The following is a 23012-nucleotide window of genomic DNA, read 5'->3' on the forward strand; positions in this document are numbered from 1 at the left end:
ATCTTCTGTCCCAGAGAATAAAAGAAAATGTTGATAAGAGTTGATAGCCATGAGCAAGGGGTCACTCGATTGGATTTTTATTTTTTGTGTTGTAATCCCCTTGTCCTCGTAATTCTCCCCCCTAGGGGAACTCCCTTTCCTCGATCATCGACTTAATGGGCGTGGCATGTGGAAGGAAGGTCGACTTGTTGTGGGAGTCCGTATCGTTAAAATCACACTCTTGATTATTTAGAGGTTGAGTCATTGTTTACATATGTGTTTGTTAACTGAAGCATATGTTAGCTGGAGACATTTTAAATTTCCCTCGGGCCTTGTTGTGCTGGGATTTGTTGGTACATTTCTTTTCAGCTACATGCATATTTGTTGATATTTTCCGTGATATTTTCCGTTTCACCTGCATGCCTGCTTTTATGTTTGAAATGTCGTTTAAAGAGTCATTTTTTTGAAAGATCTTTCACGTAATGTTTAATATTTGTTCGTTTAAAGATTTAGTTGCTTGTATCGCTCTCTCCTTCATGCCTGATTTTTTTGTTTTTGTTTGAAAATATAATTTAAAGGGACCTGTTTTAAGAATTCGTAAGCTTTTTTCATATAAAGTCGTAACATTTTTATGATAAAGCTTCAGAAATGAGAGAGAATGAAGTTCAAAGGAAGCATTTTCATCCGCCGTCAATGTGGGTTTACTGTGTCGTAATGTTTAAGTGTTGTTGGTTGAAAATGAACTGATTGGAATTCTTCAAATAAAATTGGGAGTGCCTACATTTGTCAGTTGTGTACCTGAGAACCCTTTAGAAAATGACTTCCATTTATTTATGTCACAACAACAGTGGTATAAAACCACAAGACTTGTTTCATGAAAACCACCGCAGCAGGTAAAGTGGTCACTTTCTATCATCTTTGACCTTATTTACCCACATACCATTTACTGTTTTCGTTCTCCTCTTAACCTCAACCTTTCACGCGCTGTTTCGGACCCTTCTCCTCTGGGGTATAATTAATGGAACTCTTCGTGACCCCTTCCATTAATACCCATCCCGGCAGTGTGTGTGTGTGTCACCGAATGCCAAGGTTTCATTTTTCTTCTCGGGCAGACCGGATGCTGGAGAGGGCCCTACAGATTTGGGCATTGGCTTAGTCTTCGTGCCATTTTTTATCCGGATGCCCGACCTTTCACGAAATGCTCGGCTATTTCCTGAAACTGTACTAATCTACTTGGTTTCTTTTTCACTTCATTCGGTTTGCCAAATTTCAAAGAATATATAGCCTTGAATTTCAAACTTATTATGCCGTTGTATGTAAAGAACAGGCAGATATCCGGCTTCATTATGCCAGCTTCATGTTTGTCAATGGGATTTCTCTCGAGTGGTTGGGTGTCCGGTGTGTGTGTGTGGGGGGGAAAGGTGGGGGTGGGGGAGACTGGCTTACTCCCGCGGGGCCATTTCGATTTTAAAACGACCAACCTGACTTGGGATTGTGTACTAGTTTTGCTGCAATGCCGAAGAATTCATACTTTTTTTTGGAATTGCTGGTGTAACCTTCAGCCTTCAGTATTCATCTCTCTCTCTCTCTCTCTCTCTCTCTCTCTCTCTCTCTCTCTCTCTCTCTCTGTCGTGCACCCGTGACATTGTTCGCGAAGATAAGTAACGCCTGAAGACTTTCAAAATGGTGGTTGTCAGTGGCAGAATGTCAGGCAGCCGTATTTTAGGTAAATATTGTGGTCGGTAATTTGGGTGTGGAGAGAAAAAAAAAATGAGTGTTCCATAGCTCTGTGCTCACCGTAAGTACCTCCTTTTGCAGCAGTTTGGCTGTCATTATATATGCATCCTTGACAAAAGTTACAGAAACGGAGACCATATTGCTCACGTGAAATTCTCGTTGTGGAATACGAAAAGGATGTATGTTTTTAAAATATGGTTTTTTTTTTTTTTTAATATGCTTTTGCAGATCGCCTGGCATAAACATGAAGCAGATTGTCCCTTGTTATGTCTGAGTTTGCTGACATAAACATGAAATAGATCGCCCTTTTATTTCATAGTTTTATTATGAAAAGCATAAACGTGACGTAGAGTGCCCTATGTATTTCATAATGTAGTTTTTTTAATGAAATTTTCTTAATGAACAGTATATATTTGAACTCCTAGCTCCCTTTTTGAACGATTACAAAGACTAGTTTCATCCGCATCAAAGCAGATTACGTTTAATGTTTATGACGGACGAATAAGAACTAATGAAAGAGTTTCGGTGCCTTAAAGTGTGCAGATACTCTGAGGTTGAATTAATTGCCGGAAGGCGGTTCTTAGTGGAACGAAATTCTGCCCGGCAGAACGGGTTCTGCCTTTTAGTCCGTTAAAATGTTTTGAGTGGAGATTGTGGCTAGGTCCTAACTGCTTGCAGAGGTGAACTTCATGTTCAGAGTTTTTAATTTTTACGGATAATTAGGTTTTCAAGTGACACTCTTTCATGATCTTGGCATCAGTCAGACCAGGTTTTCAGGACACTGTGAGAACATTATTTTGACATCCAGAAATAATCACAGTTTGTCTCGTTTACCGTAAATGTCTGAGATCTGGAGAATCAAGCTGAGTCCAGCTCTCTGCAGTTTTGGGGGGAGGCCCCCCCCCTGCTTATCCGTTTATGGGTGGGAGGGGGAAAGGGGGAGGAAAATGCCTTGTGGAGGAGAGCACTTCTGGACGGACGGGTGGTTTGTGGAAGGGTGGCTGGAAGTCCACGGTTGGCAACCGGTTTGCGAACTGGATATTTTCCATACTTGTAGTTCAAGTGAAGGAATAGATAGTCACTGGTAGGTATGTAGTTGTTGGGGAGGGTAGGGGGAGGATTGTGGCCGGTGGTGAATGGGTAAGGGGTGGGGGGATAGGGCGCCTTTGCACTATACTCGAAGCAGCAGTTTTTGAGCTGATGGCAGGCTTGTTGAACGCATATATACGCTTACGCAACTTGGCCGAGACAAGGCCAGAGGGCAGGACGAGAGAGAGAGAGAGAGAGAGAGGGGGTCAGAGAGAAAGTTTTTTGGTTTATATATATATTTTTTTCGGGGGGAAGGGGGAGCGAGCGGCACTTTGTGGTGGTGGTGATGATGATGATTAAGATGATGCTGATGTTGACATTCAGTCTTCCAGCCTTCCCTTTTCAAAAAGCACAGGGCAACTCTTCTCTCTCTCTCTCTCTCTCTCTCTCTCTCTCTCTCTCTCTCTCTCTCTCTCTCTCTCTCTCTCTCGTTTTTTCTTCTCTTGGACTGGACTAGTTCTTCAGGCTATCCAGTGTAATGTTTCTTTAGCTTTTTTTTTTTTAATGTGAAGTTGACACACTTCAGCTAATCTTCCGAATAAATATACAAGTTTTATTTCTTTCTTTTTTTTCTTTGGGTTATAACAACTGAACCAAAACGAGGAAAGTACTATTTTGTTGTATAAATTCACAATCAAGAAGAATGTCATTTGACTGTACTAGTCAAGAATTTTTAAGTGTAAATTGGTTTTGAATGATTTAGAAAGAAACGCGCATTCGTAAATTTCGAGGATTTTGTAGCTTAGACATTTTTGTGTGAGTGTTCTTCCACACAAAATAAACTAGTACTTCCGATGTCTACGTGAAGAATATTATATCCAGGACCAACTTATTGGGTTCTGATTATGTCGAAAGAATAACGCTTCTGTTGTTAAAGGGTGCTTTGTCTTATGACATTGCTTAGACAAGAAATTCATTACATGTAATATAATACGCTACCTCCCCTGCACATATTTATTGTGCGTATACATATAAACCTTATACATAATGTGTGTAATTATGTATTTTTGACGGATACATCCTTAAGGATAGAGTACAGTTTTGTGATATCTTTTATATGTGAAAGCTGGTATCATAATATCTGGTAAATCATTCACTTACAAGCTTTGTTTTCCTCTATTGTAGTGAGAACCTTTCTAATATCTTTTATAGTTAAAATTATGACATTTATAGAGGGGGTGAATGAATTTCGAGTGTGAATAAAACCGTGCGACCTTGGAAACTGTATGATGACGATATCGCGGACATGGCCTAGATGCCATACCCTGATTATTAAGGAAGAAAGCATTTAGTATGACTTTGGAGTTTTCATCACTTCCTTTTTGTCTCTGTAGGTGTCATCCAACGCTCTCTCTCTCATCTGCTGCATCAGCAGCTTGGGGTGTTACATGGGGTTAAGTTTGTCTATTTTGGTGATGCTGTCCATCATGACCTGATGTATTTTGCAGGTCTGTTTTTCTTACAAGTTTGTTTTCAATATTTTTGTAGAAATTATTTAATTTCAGTTGTGTAAATTACATTCCACATTCGAATTATGTAAAACGTTAATTGAAGAACGCATATCATTCAAGAAATGCTTCCTAAAAACTTGAATGCGGTAAATAGCTTGACCGTCAAGTTTAGCCGTATAATGCCAAAGGGCCAACCTTTTTGCACTTTGCAAAGCCTAATAAGTATACCAGTCTCTTACTTTTTTCGGCTTTACCGTAACATGAACCGAATTGCATTGATGCTGAACAATGAGTTCCTTTTTCAATTCATGCAAGATGGATTACATGCCAGAGATGTGACAAAGAGTAATTTTTCTGTTAGGTTTAAGAAAAATTATAATGCTTTGGAAATATTTCGCTATTGAGTAAATTATACTTTGGAAATATTCCGCTATTGAGTAAAATTATAGTCTCCAATGTTTACATATCAAGCTCCGTACCTTTTAGTATTATCTTTTTATAGGATAGGATGAGGTAACAAAAACATATTGGTAAAATTCTATTTAGAATAATTGGATAGAATAAGTATGCAATTAAGATCGTGTAAAGCAAATTACATACAATTAACGTCTAGCGAGATGTCAATCAAGGTTCTGTTACATATAGAGAGGGAAGATTGGCACGTGTATTACAGCGTAGGAACAATTAACCATTGAACTTTTGATCGCGCCCGAAAAAAAAAGGGGGAATACCCCAATTATCGAAAACCCGATTTCCATCCAAAGAAAACTGTATCATCGTACTACAGTATCTCTTCCAGAGGTACGATATCTCTCCTTTAGGGTCTGTTTGTGGTGCCGCTGGTAACAATTCATCATTATGGCTTGGGAAGAAATAGGAATGGTAATGATGCGGTGTCAAGACATCCATTCCCCTCCCCCACCCCCTCGAAAACCCCTTCACCTTCCCTCCTCCCCTCCCTCCTTCCCCTTCCCTCCCTCCTTCCCCTTCCCACCGTGCTACCCCTACCTACGTGTGACTGGCACGGGCTGCTTCATTCATGACAATCGGTCGTTAAAATGTGAAACCGTAATTTCCCCTGCTACTTTTTCTTCTTCTTGTGCATTTGCCCCTCTTCTGGTCGTCTTCGCATCTTCCTGGTGAATTTTTCCTACTGATTTTGTTTTTATTGTTGTTGTCAACAACATTGCCGTCTTTGCTTAGTATTATCTGGGATGCTAAGAGATTCACAACAGTGTTTAGGTTATTTTAACGTAAATACTGAAGTTTCCAAATTCTTTATTTTGTCTTTTGCTTGTTAATACTATTTATTTTTTATAATTGTGGACTTTTATTACTTAATAATTATCTGGGATGTAGGGAAGAGGGAGAGAGAGAGAGAGAGAGATTTTATCGGTTGTCATTCAGAGTTATCCCGGGCAGCGCTGGGTTGATCAGCTTGGTTTCTGTTGCCTTCTCCCACTTTCTAGGAAAAGAAATATTGTTAATAGCAACATTGTGCTTCCCGATTTCTTGCGAAAGAAGGTTCTGAATCCTCCAAGAACTAGGATATCGGCCTCTTCCTATAGTCCTCGCTCAGAGGGTGTTTTTCCTCATATTCTCGGATTTTCCTAGCAGCAGAGTAACAGAGATTACAACAGAGTGATGCAAGCACGTATTGCGTGTTGCAAGGAACGTCACCGCAGCCTTGTTCAGGCGCCTTTCGTGGTTTTCTCGCCTTGGTGAGTCATTGCGTTTTAAAAGGAAGTCGCAGGGAAACAGTGTTGTTTCGTAGTTTGTAGAAATTGTTCTGCTTCAGCAGAAAATTGTGAACTTTGTCTTCCAGTGCGCATAAGGATTTTTGGATTTTGTAAAATTTATGCATCATATATTTTTCCAGCATGAAGCAGTTTTTTTCAGCATGAAGCTGGGCAATGGTCACTGTCGCATTCACACTTAAAACTACTGAGTCGTGGAAGAATTCGTGTGCAGAAGACTTCATACTTCATACATCTTTATCTCTTTAAGAAATGACTACATAGAAATTTAGTTGCCTCTCTCTCTCTCTCTAAGAGAGGGGGGGGCAAATGAATGAAAACAACACAAGCCAGCACATATGTTGAATGACAATTTGTGGGGTTAAGAGATCACAGTTTTTTAATGCACTCTTCCTCACTCCCATTATGTTGTTAATTAGTGCTATAAAAGTCACTTTGTAATGTTCAGTAATTTAATGCCGTTTTTTTGGGAAGCTCTTTAATTTTTAATTCGTTGACGAATTCTTTTTTTTTTTTCTTTTCTTTTCTTTTTTTTTGCGGAACTGATCTTTGATTTGTTTGTTCTCGAAAATGAGCCAGAGTTAGGAATGATTTGCCTGATCCACTTGGAGCTATTGGAAAAAAAGTTAATTGTAAGTACCGCTTTCTTTGAACAGAAAGTAGAGCACTGGGTTGTAATTGTCTGAGAATCTGGGTAAGAGCCCATTTTACATTTGAATTCAGACTATAAGTATCGTCTTCAGTAGCCCCAATATGAGAAAATTGGGTGAATGGAAACCGTGCTACACTCTACTAAATTATATTTGTGTGTGCAATTGCAACCTCAAAAGTTCAAGCGAAGATGCAGTGCATTACTACCTTAAAGCAGTTCTCATTGTAATATATACTACGTTAAAGCCGTTCTCATTGTAATTTATACTACCTTAAAGCAGTTCTCATTGTAATTTATTCTACTCTAAAGCAGTTCTCATTGTATTTTGTAATTTACTTACATTTTCTTTCGGTATTTCCTACTACCTGCTGTTACTGCTTGCAAATGGACACCACATTCTTTGGAAGCTTGAATTTCAAGTCAGTGGCCCCTTTGGTGGGCTTGTTCCATATGGAAAGGACTCATCTTCTAAATAATAATAATAATAATAATTGAGAAAACTCAGTATAAAATCAATTCGCAAAATCCAGTTCCATATGGAAAGGACTCATCTTCTAAATAATAATAATAATAATAATTGAGAAAACCTCAGTATAAAAATAATGCAAAATCCAATTTTATTCAATAATAATAATAATACTGAGAAGTCCATAGTTTTTAATTGCGAAAGATAGCACAAGTCTGGAGTGTAGTATCTAGGTAAGCCATAGCACAAGCCTGTGTTTGTCCTAGATTCTCTATCTAGACGGAGAGTAGTAGTAGTAGGTAGCCGCGTTAAAGGCGGCTGTTCTTGGCCCCGGGGCCGCGCCACCGTTACGTAAATTGGTTTTGGTTTGTTTGTTTATCGTCGTACGGGATTCGTGATAGGGTTACGCTGCTTTTAAGGAATTCTGGTGTCGTCAAGTAATACTCACCTACGGTAACGTTTCGCCCGGACTACCTACATCAAGAGAACTTTGATGTGTGCGCAGACCTTTCAGCAGGAGGGTTTTTGATAGAATCTTACGTTTCTAGAGTAATATTAACTTTCGATAGTGTTTAGCCAAACTATCTACATCAAGGGAACTTTGCTGTGTGCGGAGACTTTCCAACAGAAGGATTTTTTAGAGAATCTTAACATGTTTCTAGAGTGATGTGTACTTCCGGTAGCGTTTAGCCAGACTGCACCTCTATCTATCTATCTATCTATCTATCTATCTATCTATCTATCTGTGTATCTGTCTGTCTGACGAGATTAAGCCAGCCTACATGTGTCAGAGACCAAGACTAAGTTGACATGTGCTGAGACTTTCCAACAGATTGCTTTTGAAACTGGATCCGGCATTGTACGTCGTTGTCGTCGTGTCGTTTCTGGTTATCAGAGCGGCTGTTGTCATGACGTGTAACGCGAGCCGCCTAGATCTTCGATATGGACGGATGTTAAAAATAGCAAAAGGGCGTTTGATGGCTGTCATTCACCGATTTTTGCCGTGTTGGCTGTTGTCTAGAGGAAAGAAAGAAGAATTGTTTTGTAGAAAATTTCAATATGAATGTGGCAAGATAAAAACGAAGGCTTTTTAACGTATCAGAGGATATATTGCCAGTTGCTTATATTATAGTCTCTCTCTCTCTCTCTCTCTCTCTCTCTCTCTCTCTCTCTCTCTCTCTCTCTCTCTCTCTCTCTCTCTCATTATTTAAATTACTTATCGCTTCAAAGGAGTGAATACAAGCTTAATTCTGCAGAACTGCAAACGTAAAACCACCATTGATACAAAAGGAATTTTTTGTGGCATAAACACCAGCCTCCATTGTTATTTTTGCATTTCCAAACACACCTAGCATCCGGAACCGACAGAGGAGTCATTTTATTACGCAACAATAGAATCGCATGACTGGAATGCGACCTTTCGGGAGCCGGCTTGTGATTTCGTCATGCAACAGTGTTTTATTGGTCGCTCCTCCTCCTCCTCCTCCTCCTCCTCCTCCTCCTCCTCCTCCTCCTCCTCCTCCTCCTCCTCCTCCTCCTCGAGGGGCAACAAAAATAAAGTTAGGTGTTTATGCTTTTGCATTCTCAGGGAGCTGGTTTGAGATTATTCTCTCGAGAGATTTCAATTCGTCGTAAATAGTTATCTAGAAAGGCCACGTGCCCTTATTTATGTATATAGGTATCAGAGACTTTTAACTTAACTCTGGCATATGGAAGATACTCAGGCATTAGAGAAAATGTCAGTACAAGCAGAGCATTCAGATCATTCATAGTATTATAATCCCACGGGTCCTTTCATAAAAGACGAGAAAGGAACACGGGTGTTCGTCTCTTTTACATGAATGGGTACCGGACTGTGTTCCGCCCGAGGGGTTCATGAGAGGTCAGATGGTGGAATCAAGAGTGGGCATTGTGACTGCCAGCTGCCAGAAGTAGTAGTTCATCATCTGTGTATTTTGTTCTGCAAACCTTCATTTGATGTCGTTTCATGACATGTACTTGTTACATACAATCTCTCTCTCTCTCTCTCTCAACGAGGATATGTGTAATTAACGTGTCCTAGGAACTACTGTGATTGTTTTTAATTGTGAGCTTTGTGGAGTGTTGTTACAGCTTTTATGAACTGCTTTCTCCATCATTATAAAATATACATACTGAAGCTCTCACGAAAGTATCTACTTGAGATTGGTGGATGATTGCAACCAAGCTGTTAGGAAGAGCAGTAGTATTAATAGTGTGTTTGTGGTGTGTGTGCGCGCGCCCGCCCGCCCGGGCGAGCTTTCAGCAAGGCGACCCCAACTCAAGCCTCACTTCCATGGAGCTTCCCTCTCCCTCCTGATCCTCCCCCTCCTCTTCCTCCTCCTCCTTTCACCAGGAAGTTCTGCAATGACTTCCTTGATCCTTTAGCTACCCTCCCTCCACTACCTAGATCTGTATCCCATCCTTCCATATACCCAGGCAAGACAGCCCTTTTCTTTAAATTTTGGAGTATTAAAGTATAGCGTCTATAGATAGCAAGACAAGTTTTAACTCTCTCTCTCTCTCTCTCTCTCTCTCTCTCTCTCTCTCTCTCTCTCTCTCTCTCTCTCTCTCTCTCTCTCTCTCTCTCTCTCTCAGGAAAGAAACTACTATTCCAGAAAATTCATCTCATCAATTGCAATCATCCGATAAGCAAGCGAGTGTTTCAGGTTTGTCGTGAATTTCTCGTACAGAAGATGAACACGAATCGTCTTATTTATTTCATACTTTCACAATGAAAATTTGCTTAGAAGCTAGCTACGTTCCGTTTGTAAAATGAGAACCTTTTTATATCGGAATATAAAAGATGTTTAGTGAGCACGGTACTCGTCACTTAAGTTTATCGATTCCAAAAGATGTGTAAAAAGAATATGGTGCAATGCTTCGTATTGCTTCTCTGCTTCATGAAGTGGAATCTATAATAGGGGTATTTTTTTTTTGCGACAAGAACCTCCTATTCAGTGTTCGAGTGAAGTGCATGTGTAATTTGTCTCTTACGAGAGTACTAATGCGGAATTTATATGAATCTTTATTATTACAATATTTAGAATTATTGTTCTTAAAGACCAAGCCTCGAAAACAGACCTTTATCGAAAACATTGCCGTTTTTCAACTTTTGTAAAAGATGAACGCCACAGTTGCGTCGTCTCTGTATAGTGTATTTATTTGATTGATTTATTTATTTGCTATTTCGGGTTGTATATCATCTAGCAGTCCGGTTTATAGTTATTGTATTTATAAAGCTCTTTCGTAAATCTTTTTACATGGCAGGTGTCATGAATAAAAGAAAGTCAAGGTTGCACTGTGGTTTGTGTTTTTCCTCACTGACCATCATCACCTTGGAAGAGTGATAAATTAAACCCAAAGATGAAAGCTTGGTTTGCAATTCTTTATAGCTTGGTGGCGTGTGGAGAACGGTTTGTGTACTTGAAAGCTAGCAGGTGTCACGGATGTTTTTTTACGTTACCCTTGAACTCTCCCATCCTTCCCTTGTTTTTACCTAGAGCGCAATATTTAGCAAGGTCTAGATTAGAATGTACTGTTACTCTTGGTCTCAACGAAATCGCGTGTTTTCACATCAGTTTAAATGCTGCTTCATCGTCGTTCAGAGATGACAGGAGTGTACCTTTCTATATTCATTAGCTTCGTTGATGAACGTGACAGCTGGAATTGAACAGCGCCTTCTCGGCCTATGAATCATAATTGGAAAGGATTTGTGTGCCATATGTCGGATTCGAGAGAATACCGCGGTTATTAACCGCCAACCTTCTCCTGAATGATTTGGGAATAAATTATAGGTAATTATCTTCGTCTCCAGAATCCCTTGTCGTCTTTGCAAGACCACAATTACTGCTCATGATCCAATATATGAGAGGAGCCGTATTCTTTAATTCTTGGATAGCATATATATATATATATATATATGTATGTAAATAGATAGATAGATACAATGATGAGAGAGATACAATAATGAAGGAACATTAACCAAAGATGTTTTTTCACTTTTATGATCGTAGTGCGTGTCTCATTGGCATGAACCTTATCTCCGTAATGATGCACAGCTCAATCTTGACCTCCATTAATCCAGGTCAGAGTCATACCAACGGATATGACTAATGTGGTCAAGGTGTATCTAGCCATCCTCTCAGTAGCTGGGAAATCCCTCAGTGGAAGAGTAAACTAGTTTCATTTTCTGAAGCTTTATGAGAAGCCAGATTATATAAGTTACATAATTATGTAAAGTTTCCTGAGCTTTATAAAGACCATGAACTCATCATTGATTTTAGTGTGTCATTTTTTATTTCATGGTCAGATCTTCATCTATGAACACTTTTGATTGCTGCCAACAAGGATTACCTTGCTTCAGGAATTCCTATTATGTAGGTTTACCCGTTGACATGCATGTGTGCTGAGAGTGAAAGCTTTACTCACCTTGCATGTTCATTCTCGTGTTAGTTATAGAGATTAGTTGCTTCTTCCTGTCATTGTTTATATTCAGATTATCATTATGACTAAGTAGGTTTTCGGAACTGATGTCATGCTGCATTTTTCGTTTTGTTTTCATAACAATTGTCTCTGTTTTGGAATTCGTGTTATAGTAATACATTGTTTTTTCAAGTCCTGTGTCCTGGTACCTCGTAATAGGATGTATCAGTTTTTTTTTTTTTTTATGTGACCCCAATTTTCATTCAATCATCTTTATCCTGTCTACATAATTGTAACCATAATGTGCATTCATCAATATTCATCTATTTCCATGGACTACTTTCTACACTTTAGATCCTTCACATCCTCCTATTGGTATTTTATCAGTTGTCAAAAGTATTCTTGAGGTCCATGTAAAGTGACTTTTCCTGTATGTCATTGTAAAGTTTTTCATAGGCAAGCAACATATTTTTCTGTAATTTTCAAAATATGCATATTTCAAGGGGGACAGAAATAACCTGATTATAATATTTTCCCATTTGTCATTTTTAACTTTTCCAATTTGAATAGTGGCCTGATTACGTATATTTAAACTGGATTTGTATCGCTTTTTCAGAAAGTGGACCCCGAGCTGATCTTCACGAAACAGGAGAGGATCGGCAAAGGTTCCTTTGGCGAAGTATTCAAGGGCGTTGATAAACGCACAACCCAAGTTGTTGCCATCAAGATTATTGATTTAGAAGAAGCCGAAGATGAAATCGAAGACATCCAGCAGGAGATTATGGTGCTTTCTCAGTGTGACTCCCCTTACGTCACAAAGTATTATGGCTCCTATCTCAAAGGTGGGCTCTTTTGTTTTGATAAGATTAACTGGAACAAGTCCAAAAGCATGACCCATTTCATTAAGTGTGTGGATGGTTGCATATAGTACATTATCTGTTAAAGAACTTGAGTGGAATGAAATATTGCAAAATTAATGTGATACATGTACAGCTAGTACTGTATTTTGTCAGGATTCAGTTGCCTGATAGAAGACTGCCCTGCTATTATTTCCATATGGTCAGTCAGAATTATCAATGGCTCTGTCAGTGCTTTTGAAAAATCTAATATTTCTTTCAGGAACAAAATTATGGATCATCATGGAGTATTTGGGCGGAGGGTCTGCCTTGGACCTGATGAAAGCGGGAAGCTTTGAGGAAATGCACATAGCCATTATTCTTAGAGAAGTATTAAAAGGGTTGGACTACTTGCATTCTGAAAGAAAGTTACATCGTGATATTAAAGGTAAATTCCTAGATTTTAATTTTTTTAGATGCTGTTTTGAATTTAAAAAGTTGCTGAACATTTGATGTAAGACTTTATGTGGACTTCATAGGTATTTATTTATGATTTTACAGCAGCACTTCAGCATAACAGGCACTTTATGGGTCTGACTTTCTGATAAGTAACAAAGTCCATTAGGCAATCAAGACCCTATATAATAGCCTGCACTTGAATATTTTTTTTAGATATCTAACAGCAAATAGCAATTCCAGAGTTCCTAACCTAATCTAACCTGTAATTTACATTTGGCATTCAGATGACTTGTCTAAAAATGCATCACATAAAAAATGGTTGCTTAGCAAAAAAACTATCACAATGATGTAGCCGATTAGTACACAAGTCCATTAAGTTAGGATGTTACTGATAATCTTTTTATTTTTTAATTTTCTACATGAGGCACTTGACATGCAATGGAAAACAGTGAAGGTTTACTTAATGCAGTGAAGATTGGTGAACACATTTCCACCATTTTCATATTTGCAGCATTCATGAAAAACATTTAACTTGTACCACTTGATATTCATTAAAAACGTTTTAACATAAAAATAGTCTGTTCACTGTCGGTTTTTCTTATCATTTTCAGCTGCTAATGTCTTGCTAAGTGAAATGGGAGATGTGAAATTAGCAGATTTTGGTGTCGCTGGACAGCTAACAAACACGACAAGTAAAAGGAACACCTTTGTCGGCACCCCATTTTGGATGGCACCTGAAGTCATCAAGCAATCTGCTTATGATTCTAAAGTAAGACATAGTATTAAGAAAATGGAGATTCCTTTCTGTAACATTTGCTTAAAGTGATGGTACTGTACCTCCACATGACTATTTACCAAAATAATGATTAAAGTAACTGATCTCTTCTTTTTGTGTTTTGTATTCTGTTACGTCTTTCAAATGAACACCTTAAATAATAATAGTTATTATTCTGAATAATAATAATAATGCAGCATTATTGTAAAAGAAAATAATCGTATGTACTGTATTCCAATTAGTATGATTGCAGTTCATTTTAGGTAGATATATCAATATTAAATTTATATAAGGAAAAAAATCTTCAGAGATTGAGAATTATATAAGAAAAGGAGATAATCAGGAATGCTCTAATTCCTTATCGCATTTCATTTCAGGCTGACATATGGTCATTAGGCATAACAGCTATTGAATTGGCAAAAGGGGAACCTCCGAACAGTGATCTACACCCAATGCGAGTCCTCTTCCTCATACCTAAAAATAACCCACCCCAGCTCACAGGAAACTACAGCAAACCATTTAAAGAGTTTGTTGAAGCCTGCTTGAACAAAGATCCAGAAAATGTAAGAGGGGGTTTTTTATTTAATTTTTACTGATATAATTGTACAGATGATATATTACATTTTAATGTAATTTGGACGAATATTAACTTTTATAAAATCAAGTAAGTGGAACAGGAATATTTTTAAAAAATTACAATATATTTCAGAGACCTACTGCCAAAGAACTGCTGAAATTTGCCTTTATTCGCAAGGCAAAGAAGAATTCCTATCTTATGGATTTGATAGACCGATACAAGTCTTACAGAAAAAATAACACGGATACCGACACAGACTCTGATCCCTCTGATTCGTAAGTTGAACTGTAACTCTCTGGTTTTTAAATACTTTTATCAAATAATTTTTTCTGTGCAAAAGATTTTTGTTAATTAGTTAACCTTGGGAATGCACACATTGTGATTTACTTGTTTTTATTTTTCAGTGAAGACAGTCGTGTAGAGAGTGACATAGAAGACCCAGCATGGATTATGACAGTGAGAGGGCAACCAGGAGGATTTACTTCAAGTAGTATTCAAGAGAATATGCCAACAATTGACTCATTGTCACTGCCTTCATCGCCGCCGCCTGAGTACAACAGTTTACCAGCATCGTCGATCTCTCAGTCACCTCCGAAAGATAATGGTGTAATATACAGGGAGAAAACATCCTCTCCGGTAGGTCGTCTTTTTTAGTGGCGTACTGAGCTGTGATGATTTTGTTATTTTCTAGTGATGGAATTCTTTAGATAGCATTTGATGCAATAACCGTAGACTTTTGAAGAAAAGTTAGTGGATTATTTTTATCTTTGCTTTTACTTAAATTATCATAAAGTCACTAGGTTTTGTCCATATTTAATTTTTTTAAGATATATGTCTTTTACAGAGTTGAATTTATGTACAGTTAGGGGAAGCAGTAATTCTTTTGCCTACTGGAATTAGGTTCTAGGTATTCCTAATTGAACTACCATGAATGGTATATTAATATGAGAATGATCACTTGCAGACTCGTCCAACAACAGTTGCACCACCACCACCTACTGATGAGAAGCGAGACTCCCGTCATAAAGAACACAGGTCGTCTAGAGAGATGGATCTTTCTCCCAGATCTAGCGAACCTCACACAAATGGGGATGACAGGCGTATATCTCGTGAATTTGATCAAGACACTGACCGTCCAGAACGAAACGACATCAACATGATTGACAGGCGACACAATAGAGATGTCCACCACTCACGAGACAATAAGGTTAACTCCGATGTTCAACAGTCCAGAAGATCAGAGCATCGTATCAACTCTTCTCACCCACAGTCACCAAGGGCATTGTCTCCACCCCCTACAACTAGTACATTATCAGGGGTAGTTTTACCACTTATATCAGAGGCAAGTAGCTGTGATAGTAGATTTATAAACAGTTTTGGGAATTTTCGTACTATTGCAAACACGTTAGACTGGAGAAATTATTACTAGTAGGTATCTATTGCCAAGTGTAATTGATCTAGGAGCAACTATCTAACAAAACAATCTTAGGATGATTGTGCTTCAGAATTTTTGATTGGTCCAGCATGTCACTGAGCCTACCATCAGTAATGAGTATTGAACCCTCAGCCTGCATTACCTTGCCTGGGTCTCCCATCAAAAAACTGTATTGCTTTAGCTTTTAACTTAACCCCCCTCCTATATATTCAAGTGGCTTGGGATGACTGGAGACATTTTTCATTAATTCACTCTACCATCGCCAGCAATAGATATATAGTTTTATTGTGCAATCTTAAAAGGAAAATTATTTGTAGACATCAGAAATTTTAAGTCACACTTACAATAAATCTACAGCCATATTAATGGCTAATTTATAATTGGAGCTTAGTCAAGTGGAGGCTTCTTTATAAGGGGCTAGTCAGGGCAATTCATTGGAGACTTGCTTTGAGTGTGAACTAACTTCCCAAAGCTTAGTTTCTTCAAGATGAGTTTTCCTTTGTTGAGACAGCCTTGTGAAAACCCTACAGTTGAACATTAAGAGAGAGATGTTTTCATAGGCAGCACTGTTCCCCTTTGTTTCTCACATTTTCCATAGTCATGGACTTATAAAGGACTGAGGTTGCTATCCATGACCTTAACATTGAAGAAAGAAGCAGTCTTCCATGAGTTTGTGTATGGTTTGTGTAGATGTTCAACAAATTGGTAGTTTAACACATACTTACCTGTTAGTTACATATAGCTTAGTCTTGACGCCACGGCAAAATTTCAAACACGCAGCGCCAGTCCGACATCGGGTGATCGCTCTTACCTGCCCTCTGTCGGGTACTAGGAACTATTCCAACATGCTTCAGAATAATTGTCACACGCTTACATTGCTTGTCGGCATCGAGCAGTAAATTTCATTGTATCTGCTTCACATCGAGCTGTTTTCACTTGGTGAAGCTCTTTGTTGGTTTTACGGCTTTTACACTTGGTTATTTTGTCACCTATTTAGTCAGGTTTTCTGATAATCATGTCAGATTCTGGGTCTTATACCTTTAGGGTTTGCAGCAAAGGCTGTAAAGACAGGTTAGTCAAGGCTAGTCTTGATCCTCATTCAATTTGTGTGGTTTGTAGAGGTCCAGGAATGTTCATATGAGAGGAAGTGTGATGAATGTGTCAGTGGATTTGAAAAAGATTGGCTGCTCTATCTAAGTATGTAAAGAAGCTTGAGAAAGATAGAGCCAGGAAGGCTTTAGCTAGAAGTTCTTCTTCTCTCTCTCAGAAACTGGAATCTCCTTAGCTATGCAGGAAACTTCTATTAATATCCCCGTGGCTACTAATATTCCTATTCCTGACTCTGATATCCCTGAACCCGTTACGTGTCTGAGTATCAAGTCCAGATGGACGCCAGATTTAATTCTATTGTGGGCGCCATGGAGGATATTGGCGTTAATGTGAAATCCCTTCATGAGCGTATGGATTCTTTCAAAATATTGTGAATACCGGCGCAGTGCAAAGCGTTAGTGTGGTGGAGGAGGTGGTTGCTCGGCCTACCTCGTTCTCCTAGACCCTAAGCCTCTGTCAGGCTCCTGCTCCTGGAGAAGACATGCTGAAGTCCAGGGAGGCGAGTGGGTCTGCTCACGAGCAGCCGCATTTCTAACAGTCCTGTTGTTTCCCAGGTTGCTTTGTTGCCGTTGAAAGGCGACTCAAGGAAGTGTCTTCTTCAAGCTCCAGTGATCTTCAACGTAGAGGCTGGAGATTCCGCGAGTCTAGACCATTGAAGAGGTCAGGAATCTTCGCCTTCAGCGGTTCAGAAGAAGAAGCCATTTCGCTATCACAGCCTTCCTGTAGTTTTTTGGGAGAGTCCGGAGATTGTCGTCAGAAGAGTCTTCTCCCAGGCGCAAGGCTCATGTGCGCAAGAGTGTATAAGACTTCCATTCGTGTTGCCTAGCTGTTCGGTGTTCTCCCTTTGGTTTCCACGTAAGCCATTGCGGCTTCGCGCCTCTTCCTCATCACGATCCTGGCTCTACTGATCATCGTTTCCCCAGTTGGATCCCTCGTACTCATGACTTTCTTCAGCGATGCACAAGAAAAATTGGAAGTATTCTTGGCGGGCTCGAAGGCCTGGGTTCTTCTCCAGCTAAGCCTCTGAAGTGTATTTGATGCCTCCCTCCTTCGTTCGAGCTCTCGAGCCCAGTCTAAAGCTCCTCCTCGATCTGTGTCCCTTGAGTCCTCCTTTGTTCAGGATCAGGCCTGACGCCTAGTCAGGCTCCAGCGCTCCCTCAAGATTTACCGCGCTCTCTCAGGCTCAAGCGCCTCAGGTAGCGCCAGGTGAGGCGCCATCCCAGGCTCCTTTTGTGGCGCCCAGTTCAGGCTCCTCTTGTGGCGCAGGCTCCTCTTTGTGGCGCCAGTTCAGGCTCCTCTTGTGGCGCCTCTCAGGCTCAGGCCTCCTCGCCTTATTCAGGCTCCTACCTCCTTCACAAGATGTGTAAGGGCACTTGCGGAAGGGTTTTCTCCTATTTCGTCGAGGGAAGAAGTTGTGAAGAGTTTCCTGTAGACTAGCAATCCAGACTCCTCTCGCTGGATTATAAGAAGCTTTCTTTTTATTGATAATTTTCTGAGGATTTTGCCTGCGGCTCCGGCTTCCCCTCTCCTTCAGCACGCAAGAGACTCAAATATCTACCTCTTCCTTATGAAGTTAGTGCTTTCTATTTCAGCCAAAAAGGCATTAAAGAAAATGAACTCCTGGTTGGAAGACAAACGTGATCAGGGGAAAACCACTTTCTGCTTCCCTCCTTCCAAGCTTTCTACTAAGGCGGGGAGGCTTGCTCGACACTAGGAAGTTTTCTCTCCTGGGAGCTTCTGCCTCCTCCTCAGGGAGACTTCCTCCAGTCTCGTTGGACTCCCACTCGGCCGATTTCTGGATGAACTCGCTCGTTTTCTTCTCTCCTTCAGAGTTGGACCACCTTTGAAGAACGTTTTCAGAGTTTTGGAAGTCATCAGTTTTATGGACTGGACTATCGGGCGCTTGGGTAGGAAGGTAAAAGTCTTTGGTCTTTCGGCGCATTTCGAGTGATTTCTCTTTGGCCCATAGTCCTGCTTAGATAGCGATTCTGCGTGTGGTGCGCCTGGTTAGCCTCCATCTTGCGTTAGAGTTCTTGGTTAGCTACAACTTTGGTGCTCTTTTTGTCGCCAAGGGAGTTTCTAGGACTCAAAGATCGCTCTTCTTTTCGCACTCTGGATAAGAAGTACCTTTTCTCAAGAACTTGTGGCCCAAGTGCCTAAATCCCCTTACTCAGTCCACACACAGGACCTTTTAGGCTAATCACCTGGAAACCAAAAGTTCTCAACCTTCTCTGCCAGCTAAACTTTCGTCCTCTAGTTAATCAAGATAGGCTCTTCGTGGCAGGCCCTCACCCGTGCAGTATCTCGTTTCGGGCAAAGCAAGATTTGTCTCAAGACTACTCAAACCCTCAAGTAAAGTGATCTGCATGTCCTCCATGCATAGTCGGAGCCAGACTTTGTAGTTCTGCAGCAAATTTGGGAGGAGATCGAGCGACCAGTGACCACGTCCGTGTTAAAGGAAGGATATTCTATCCCCCCTCAAGAGGCCCCCCTCTTGCAACAGAACCTTTAGCTTTGACAGCATATTCCAGCAACTTAGAAAAAAATGCTCAGTCTCTGAGTGGGAAAGTAGACCTCCATGCTTTTAAAAGGAGGCTGATAGAGATCGTGAAGAAGTCAACTCTCCAGGCTTTGCAACCGCCTTTTTCTTCTTGTCTCCAAAGGCCTCAGGCGGCTGGACCAGTCCTGACGTGGAGTTTCTCAACTTTTCGCGGAGAAACCAGTTTCTCGATGGAGACGACGCCAATCCGTCCTCAATTCTCTTCGTCCGGGATTGGATGGAGTCTCAATAGATCTGCAGGACGCTTTACTTTTTCATTCCGATCCATCCGCTGGCCCAGAAGCTTCTTTCGCCCGTTTTCAGAGAAGACTTACTGATTCAGGACTCTGTGCTTCGGGTCCGTCCACAGCCTCAAGTATTCACAAGAGTTATGTCCACTGCTGCCAAAGCTCTTCATCTCAGAGGAATAAAGATCTCTCTCTATCTGATTGGCTCCTGCGTTCCCAGTCTCAGCCTCAGTGCTTGGAAGATTTTGCAAGTAACTTCGACTTGACACAGAAGCTAGACTTCTAATCAATTGGAAGAGTCTCACCTATCTCCTCACAATCCAGGATCTATTTAGGAATGAGACTGGAAACAGTTCCTTTTCTGGCTTTTCCGTCAGATCAAAAGAATCTCGACTGTCTCACATAAAAGTCCAGAACTTTCTGGATATGGGATACCTGTTCCGCAAAGGCTTGGATGAGCCTCCTGGGAACTCTCGCGTCAATAGAAAAGTTTGTCTCCTGGGAGACTTCATGAGGCCCTTCCATTCTCAACCTCAGGGAGCAATGGAACAGGAAACGCTTCCAGACTCCTTCTCCTTTCCAATCTCGGACCTTATCAAAAGGAAGATCTAAGGTGGTGGTTAGGATCAAGAAAATTAGAGAAAGGTCTCTGCTTTCCGTATTAACCCAACTACCTTAACTGTTTGCAGACTCGTCAGAAGTAGGATGGGAGCGGCGTTGGAGTAAAAGAAATTTCAGGTTTGTGGAATGCGACAGAAAAAGAATGGCACATCAACAAGAAGGAGTTGAAAGCAATCCACCTGAGTCTCGTGCACACTTCCTACCATTCAGACAGGACAAACAGTTCTGGTTCATTCAGACAGCACCACAGCGTTGTCTTACATAAAAACAGGGGGCACTCCCATTCTACTCCTCAGCGAGGTAGCAAGAGACCTCCTTTTGTGGGCAGAGAAGCCACAAGATTCTGCTCCTAACAAGATTCATTCAGGGAGCCTCAACGTGAGAGCGGACTTTGAGCAGGAAGCACCAGGTTCTGTCCACAGAGTGGATTTTGCACGAAGAAGTGTGCAAGTCGCTGTGGAGACTTTGGGGTCAACCTCTGGTAGACCTGTTCGCGACGAACAAATCGAACAGGCTCCCAATCTTCTGCTCTCCTGTCCCGGACCAAGCAGCCTTCCAGACGGACGCAATGCTACTGAATTGGTCGGGTCTGGACCTTTACGCCTTCCCGCCGTTCAAGATGTTAGGTGCGGTGTTGAGGAAATTTCAGCACCACTCCAACACCAGGATGACTTTGATAGCCCCCTTCTGGCCTTCCAGGGATTGGTTCCCAGTTCTCATGGATCTCTTGATCGACTTCCTGAGGAGCTCAAACAGAGTAGACGATCAGACAGCCCCTACTTCAGGAGATTTCAGAAAACCTGTCAAGTCTGGCGGCTAACCGCGCTCATTCCAGACTGTCGAACGCCTACTCAGAAGCAAAGGATTTTCAAAGAAAGCGGTCAATCCATCGGCTAGAGCCAGAAGACCATCTTCGATCAATCCATGAGTCCAAGTGGAATATGTTTTCGTTCATGGTGCAAAGATCATGACATTCCTCTTCCAGAACCTCGTGACGCAGATTATGGATTTTTTTTTGTTCCTCAGGAATAAGAACCTTTCTGTATCCCAATTAAAGGTCATCGTAGCATGCTGGCTACGTGTTTTCGTCACAGAGGTTTGATATCTCTAATAACCAAGATATAACGGACCTTATTAAATCCTTCGGTACCTCTAAGAGGTCAGATACAAAGTTATTTTCGTGGAATCTTGATGTAGTCCTGAAGTGGCTTTATGTCTGAGAAATTTGAACCTATGGACTCTGCTTCTTTAAGAGATTCTTGAGGAAAACCTCTTTTTAGTTTCGAAAGCTGAGCAGCAGAGAATCAGTGAGATCCACGCTTGATGAGAGTAGGATTTTGCTTGCTAATTTGTTCTTTCAAGCTGTTTTTATGGCCAGAACGCAGACCCCTTCTCACCACGTGGCAAGTGGCTCTTTTGAGATTCCAGTCTGTGGAATTTGGCAGGTGAGGCAGGAGAGGTTCCTCTGCCCAGTCAGAGCCTTGAAATTATTTAGGATGTGACAAAGATATTAGGTCCTTCAGATTCCTTATGGTGTTCTTCGGTCAGAACCCTCTTAGACCGGGATGTCAAGAATGCCATGTCCTTTTTATTAGAGAGATCTGGAGTTTGAAGCTCACTTCCAATATTTCAGAGAATGATTTTGAAAATGTGAAGTGAAGGCTCCACGAGTGAGGGCTATCTCTGCTTCTCTCGGCTTTATAAAAGGGCCTCTCCTTCAAGATATTGTTCAAGCAACCTACTGGAGATAAGTCTGTATTTGCTTTTGCATTATCTCTCTGCAAGTGCAGACAGTGTTTGATGAGTGCACGACACGTTAGGCCCTTTGTTGTATCTGGCACGTAATTTGGTGAGGTAAAGGAGGATTAACCTACCTTTACTTACTTGTTTTTGGAGTGTGAAGGTTTTTTACGGTTGTCTGTAGGGTAAGTGTTGGATAGTTTTACCCACAGTTGGTTTTGGTTTTTATGGTTATGCCTTTTCTTTGGTGTTGGGTGGCCCTTTGTAATTCATGATGTTTGTATAAGCTGAGCAGGGGCATACTTGTGGTATTGTCACGGCCCATGTCCTAGGTGACTGATACCCAGCGAAGCAATCTAAGACCAGGTCATTATACTTCCCGGGGTTGCTCTAAGGATAGCAGGTTACTGAGGCAGAACTGTGGGAATCAGCCACTTTAGCAGGCAGGTGAGGAACTAAGAAATTTTCTACATTAATAACCTTAATGTTTCCAACAACTCTTTTAGCTGTCATTGCCCCACCTCCCAAAGGTGTCAATCAGCTATATGTAACTAACAGGTAAGTTGTATAAGAATGAATGACATTTAAACAAATGTTTAACACATACTTCACCAAGTTAGTTACATATATACGAAAGCTCCACTCCTCCTCCCCACGGGACAGGTAGGCAAATTATTCTGAAGCATATGGAATAGTTCCTGCACCCGACAGAGGGCAGGTAAGGGCGATCACCCGATATTCGGACTGGCGCTGCCGCTTGAAATTTTGCCGGACGCAAAAGACTAAAGCTATATGTAACTACAGGTAAGTATGTGTTAAACATTTTTTAGAATAAAAATGTCATATTATGTCTGTCGTTTTAATTGAGGAAACGTTGGACTTGAGGGATGAAGTATTAAGTTAAATCTGGAAATTTGTTTCTAATTTCAATAAATTTGTGTGAAATTTATCCAGCATTGTTAGTTTCTAGTAAGTGATTTAGCTTCTTAAATCAGGGCTTATCAAGCATGATAGTGGAGCCTTAACAGTCTGATTATATATTTCATCTTTGATCTGTTCAAACATATTGATGACATTTTGTCACACTCCAAAATTGTC

General features: G+C 40.6%; 1 protein-coding gene across 7 annotated transcripts in view; it reads left to right on the forward strand.

Moving 5' to 3' along the window:
- GckIII (Germinal centre kinase III) overlaps positions 1 to 23012 on the forward strand; it is a 185842-nt gene that overhangs the window by 159378 nt on the left and 3452 nt on the right. For 5 of the 7 annotated variants that reach the window (XM_067096476.1, XM_067096472.1, XM_067096470.1 and 2 more), the window contains 7 exons: positions 12191 to 12416; positions 12694 to 12858; positions 13481 to 13638; positions 14022 to 14207; positions 14354 to 14496; positions 14626 to 14857; positions 15186 to 15563. In XM_067096476.1, coding sequence (XP_066952577.1) covers positions 12191 to 12416; positions 12694 to 12858; positions 13481 to 13638; positions 14022 to 14207; positions 14354 to 14496; positions 14626 to 14857; positions 15186 to 15563 — 1488 coding nt within the window. Of the gene's footprint in view, positions 1 to 12187; positions 12417 to 12693; positions 12859 to 13480; positions 13639 to 14021; positions 14208 to 14353; positions 14497 to 14625; positions 14858 to 15185; positions 15564 to 23012 lie in introns of all 7 variants that reach the window. The other 2 variants (XM_067096473.1, XM_067096474.1) reach the window with 1 other exon arrangement.

The sequence above is a fragment of the Macrobrachium rosenbergii genome, chromosome 53 (genome assembly GCF_040412425.1).
Source record: "Macrobrachium rosenbergii isolate ZJJX-2024 chromosome 53, ASM4041242v1, whole genome shotgun sequence".
Classification (NCBI taxonomy): domain Eukaryota; kingdom Metazoa; phylum Arthropoda; class Malacostraca; order Decapoda; family Palaemonidae; genus Macrobrachium; species Macrobrachium rosenbergii.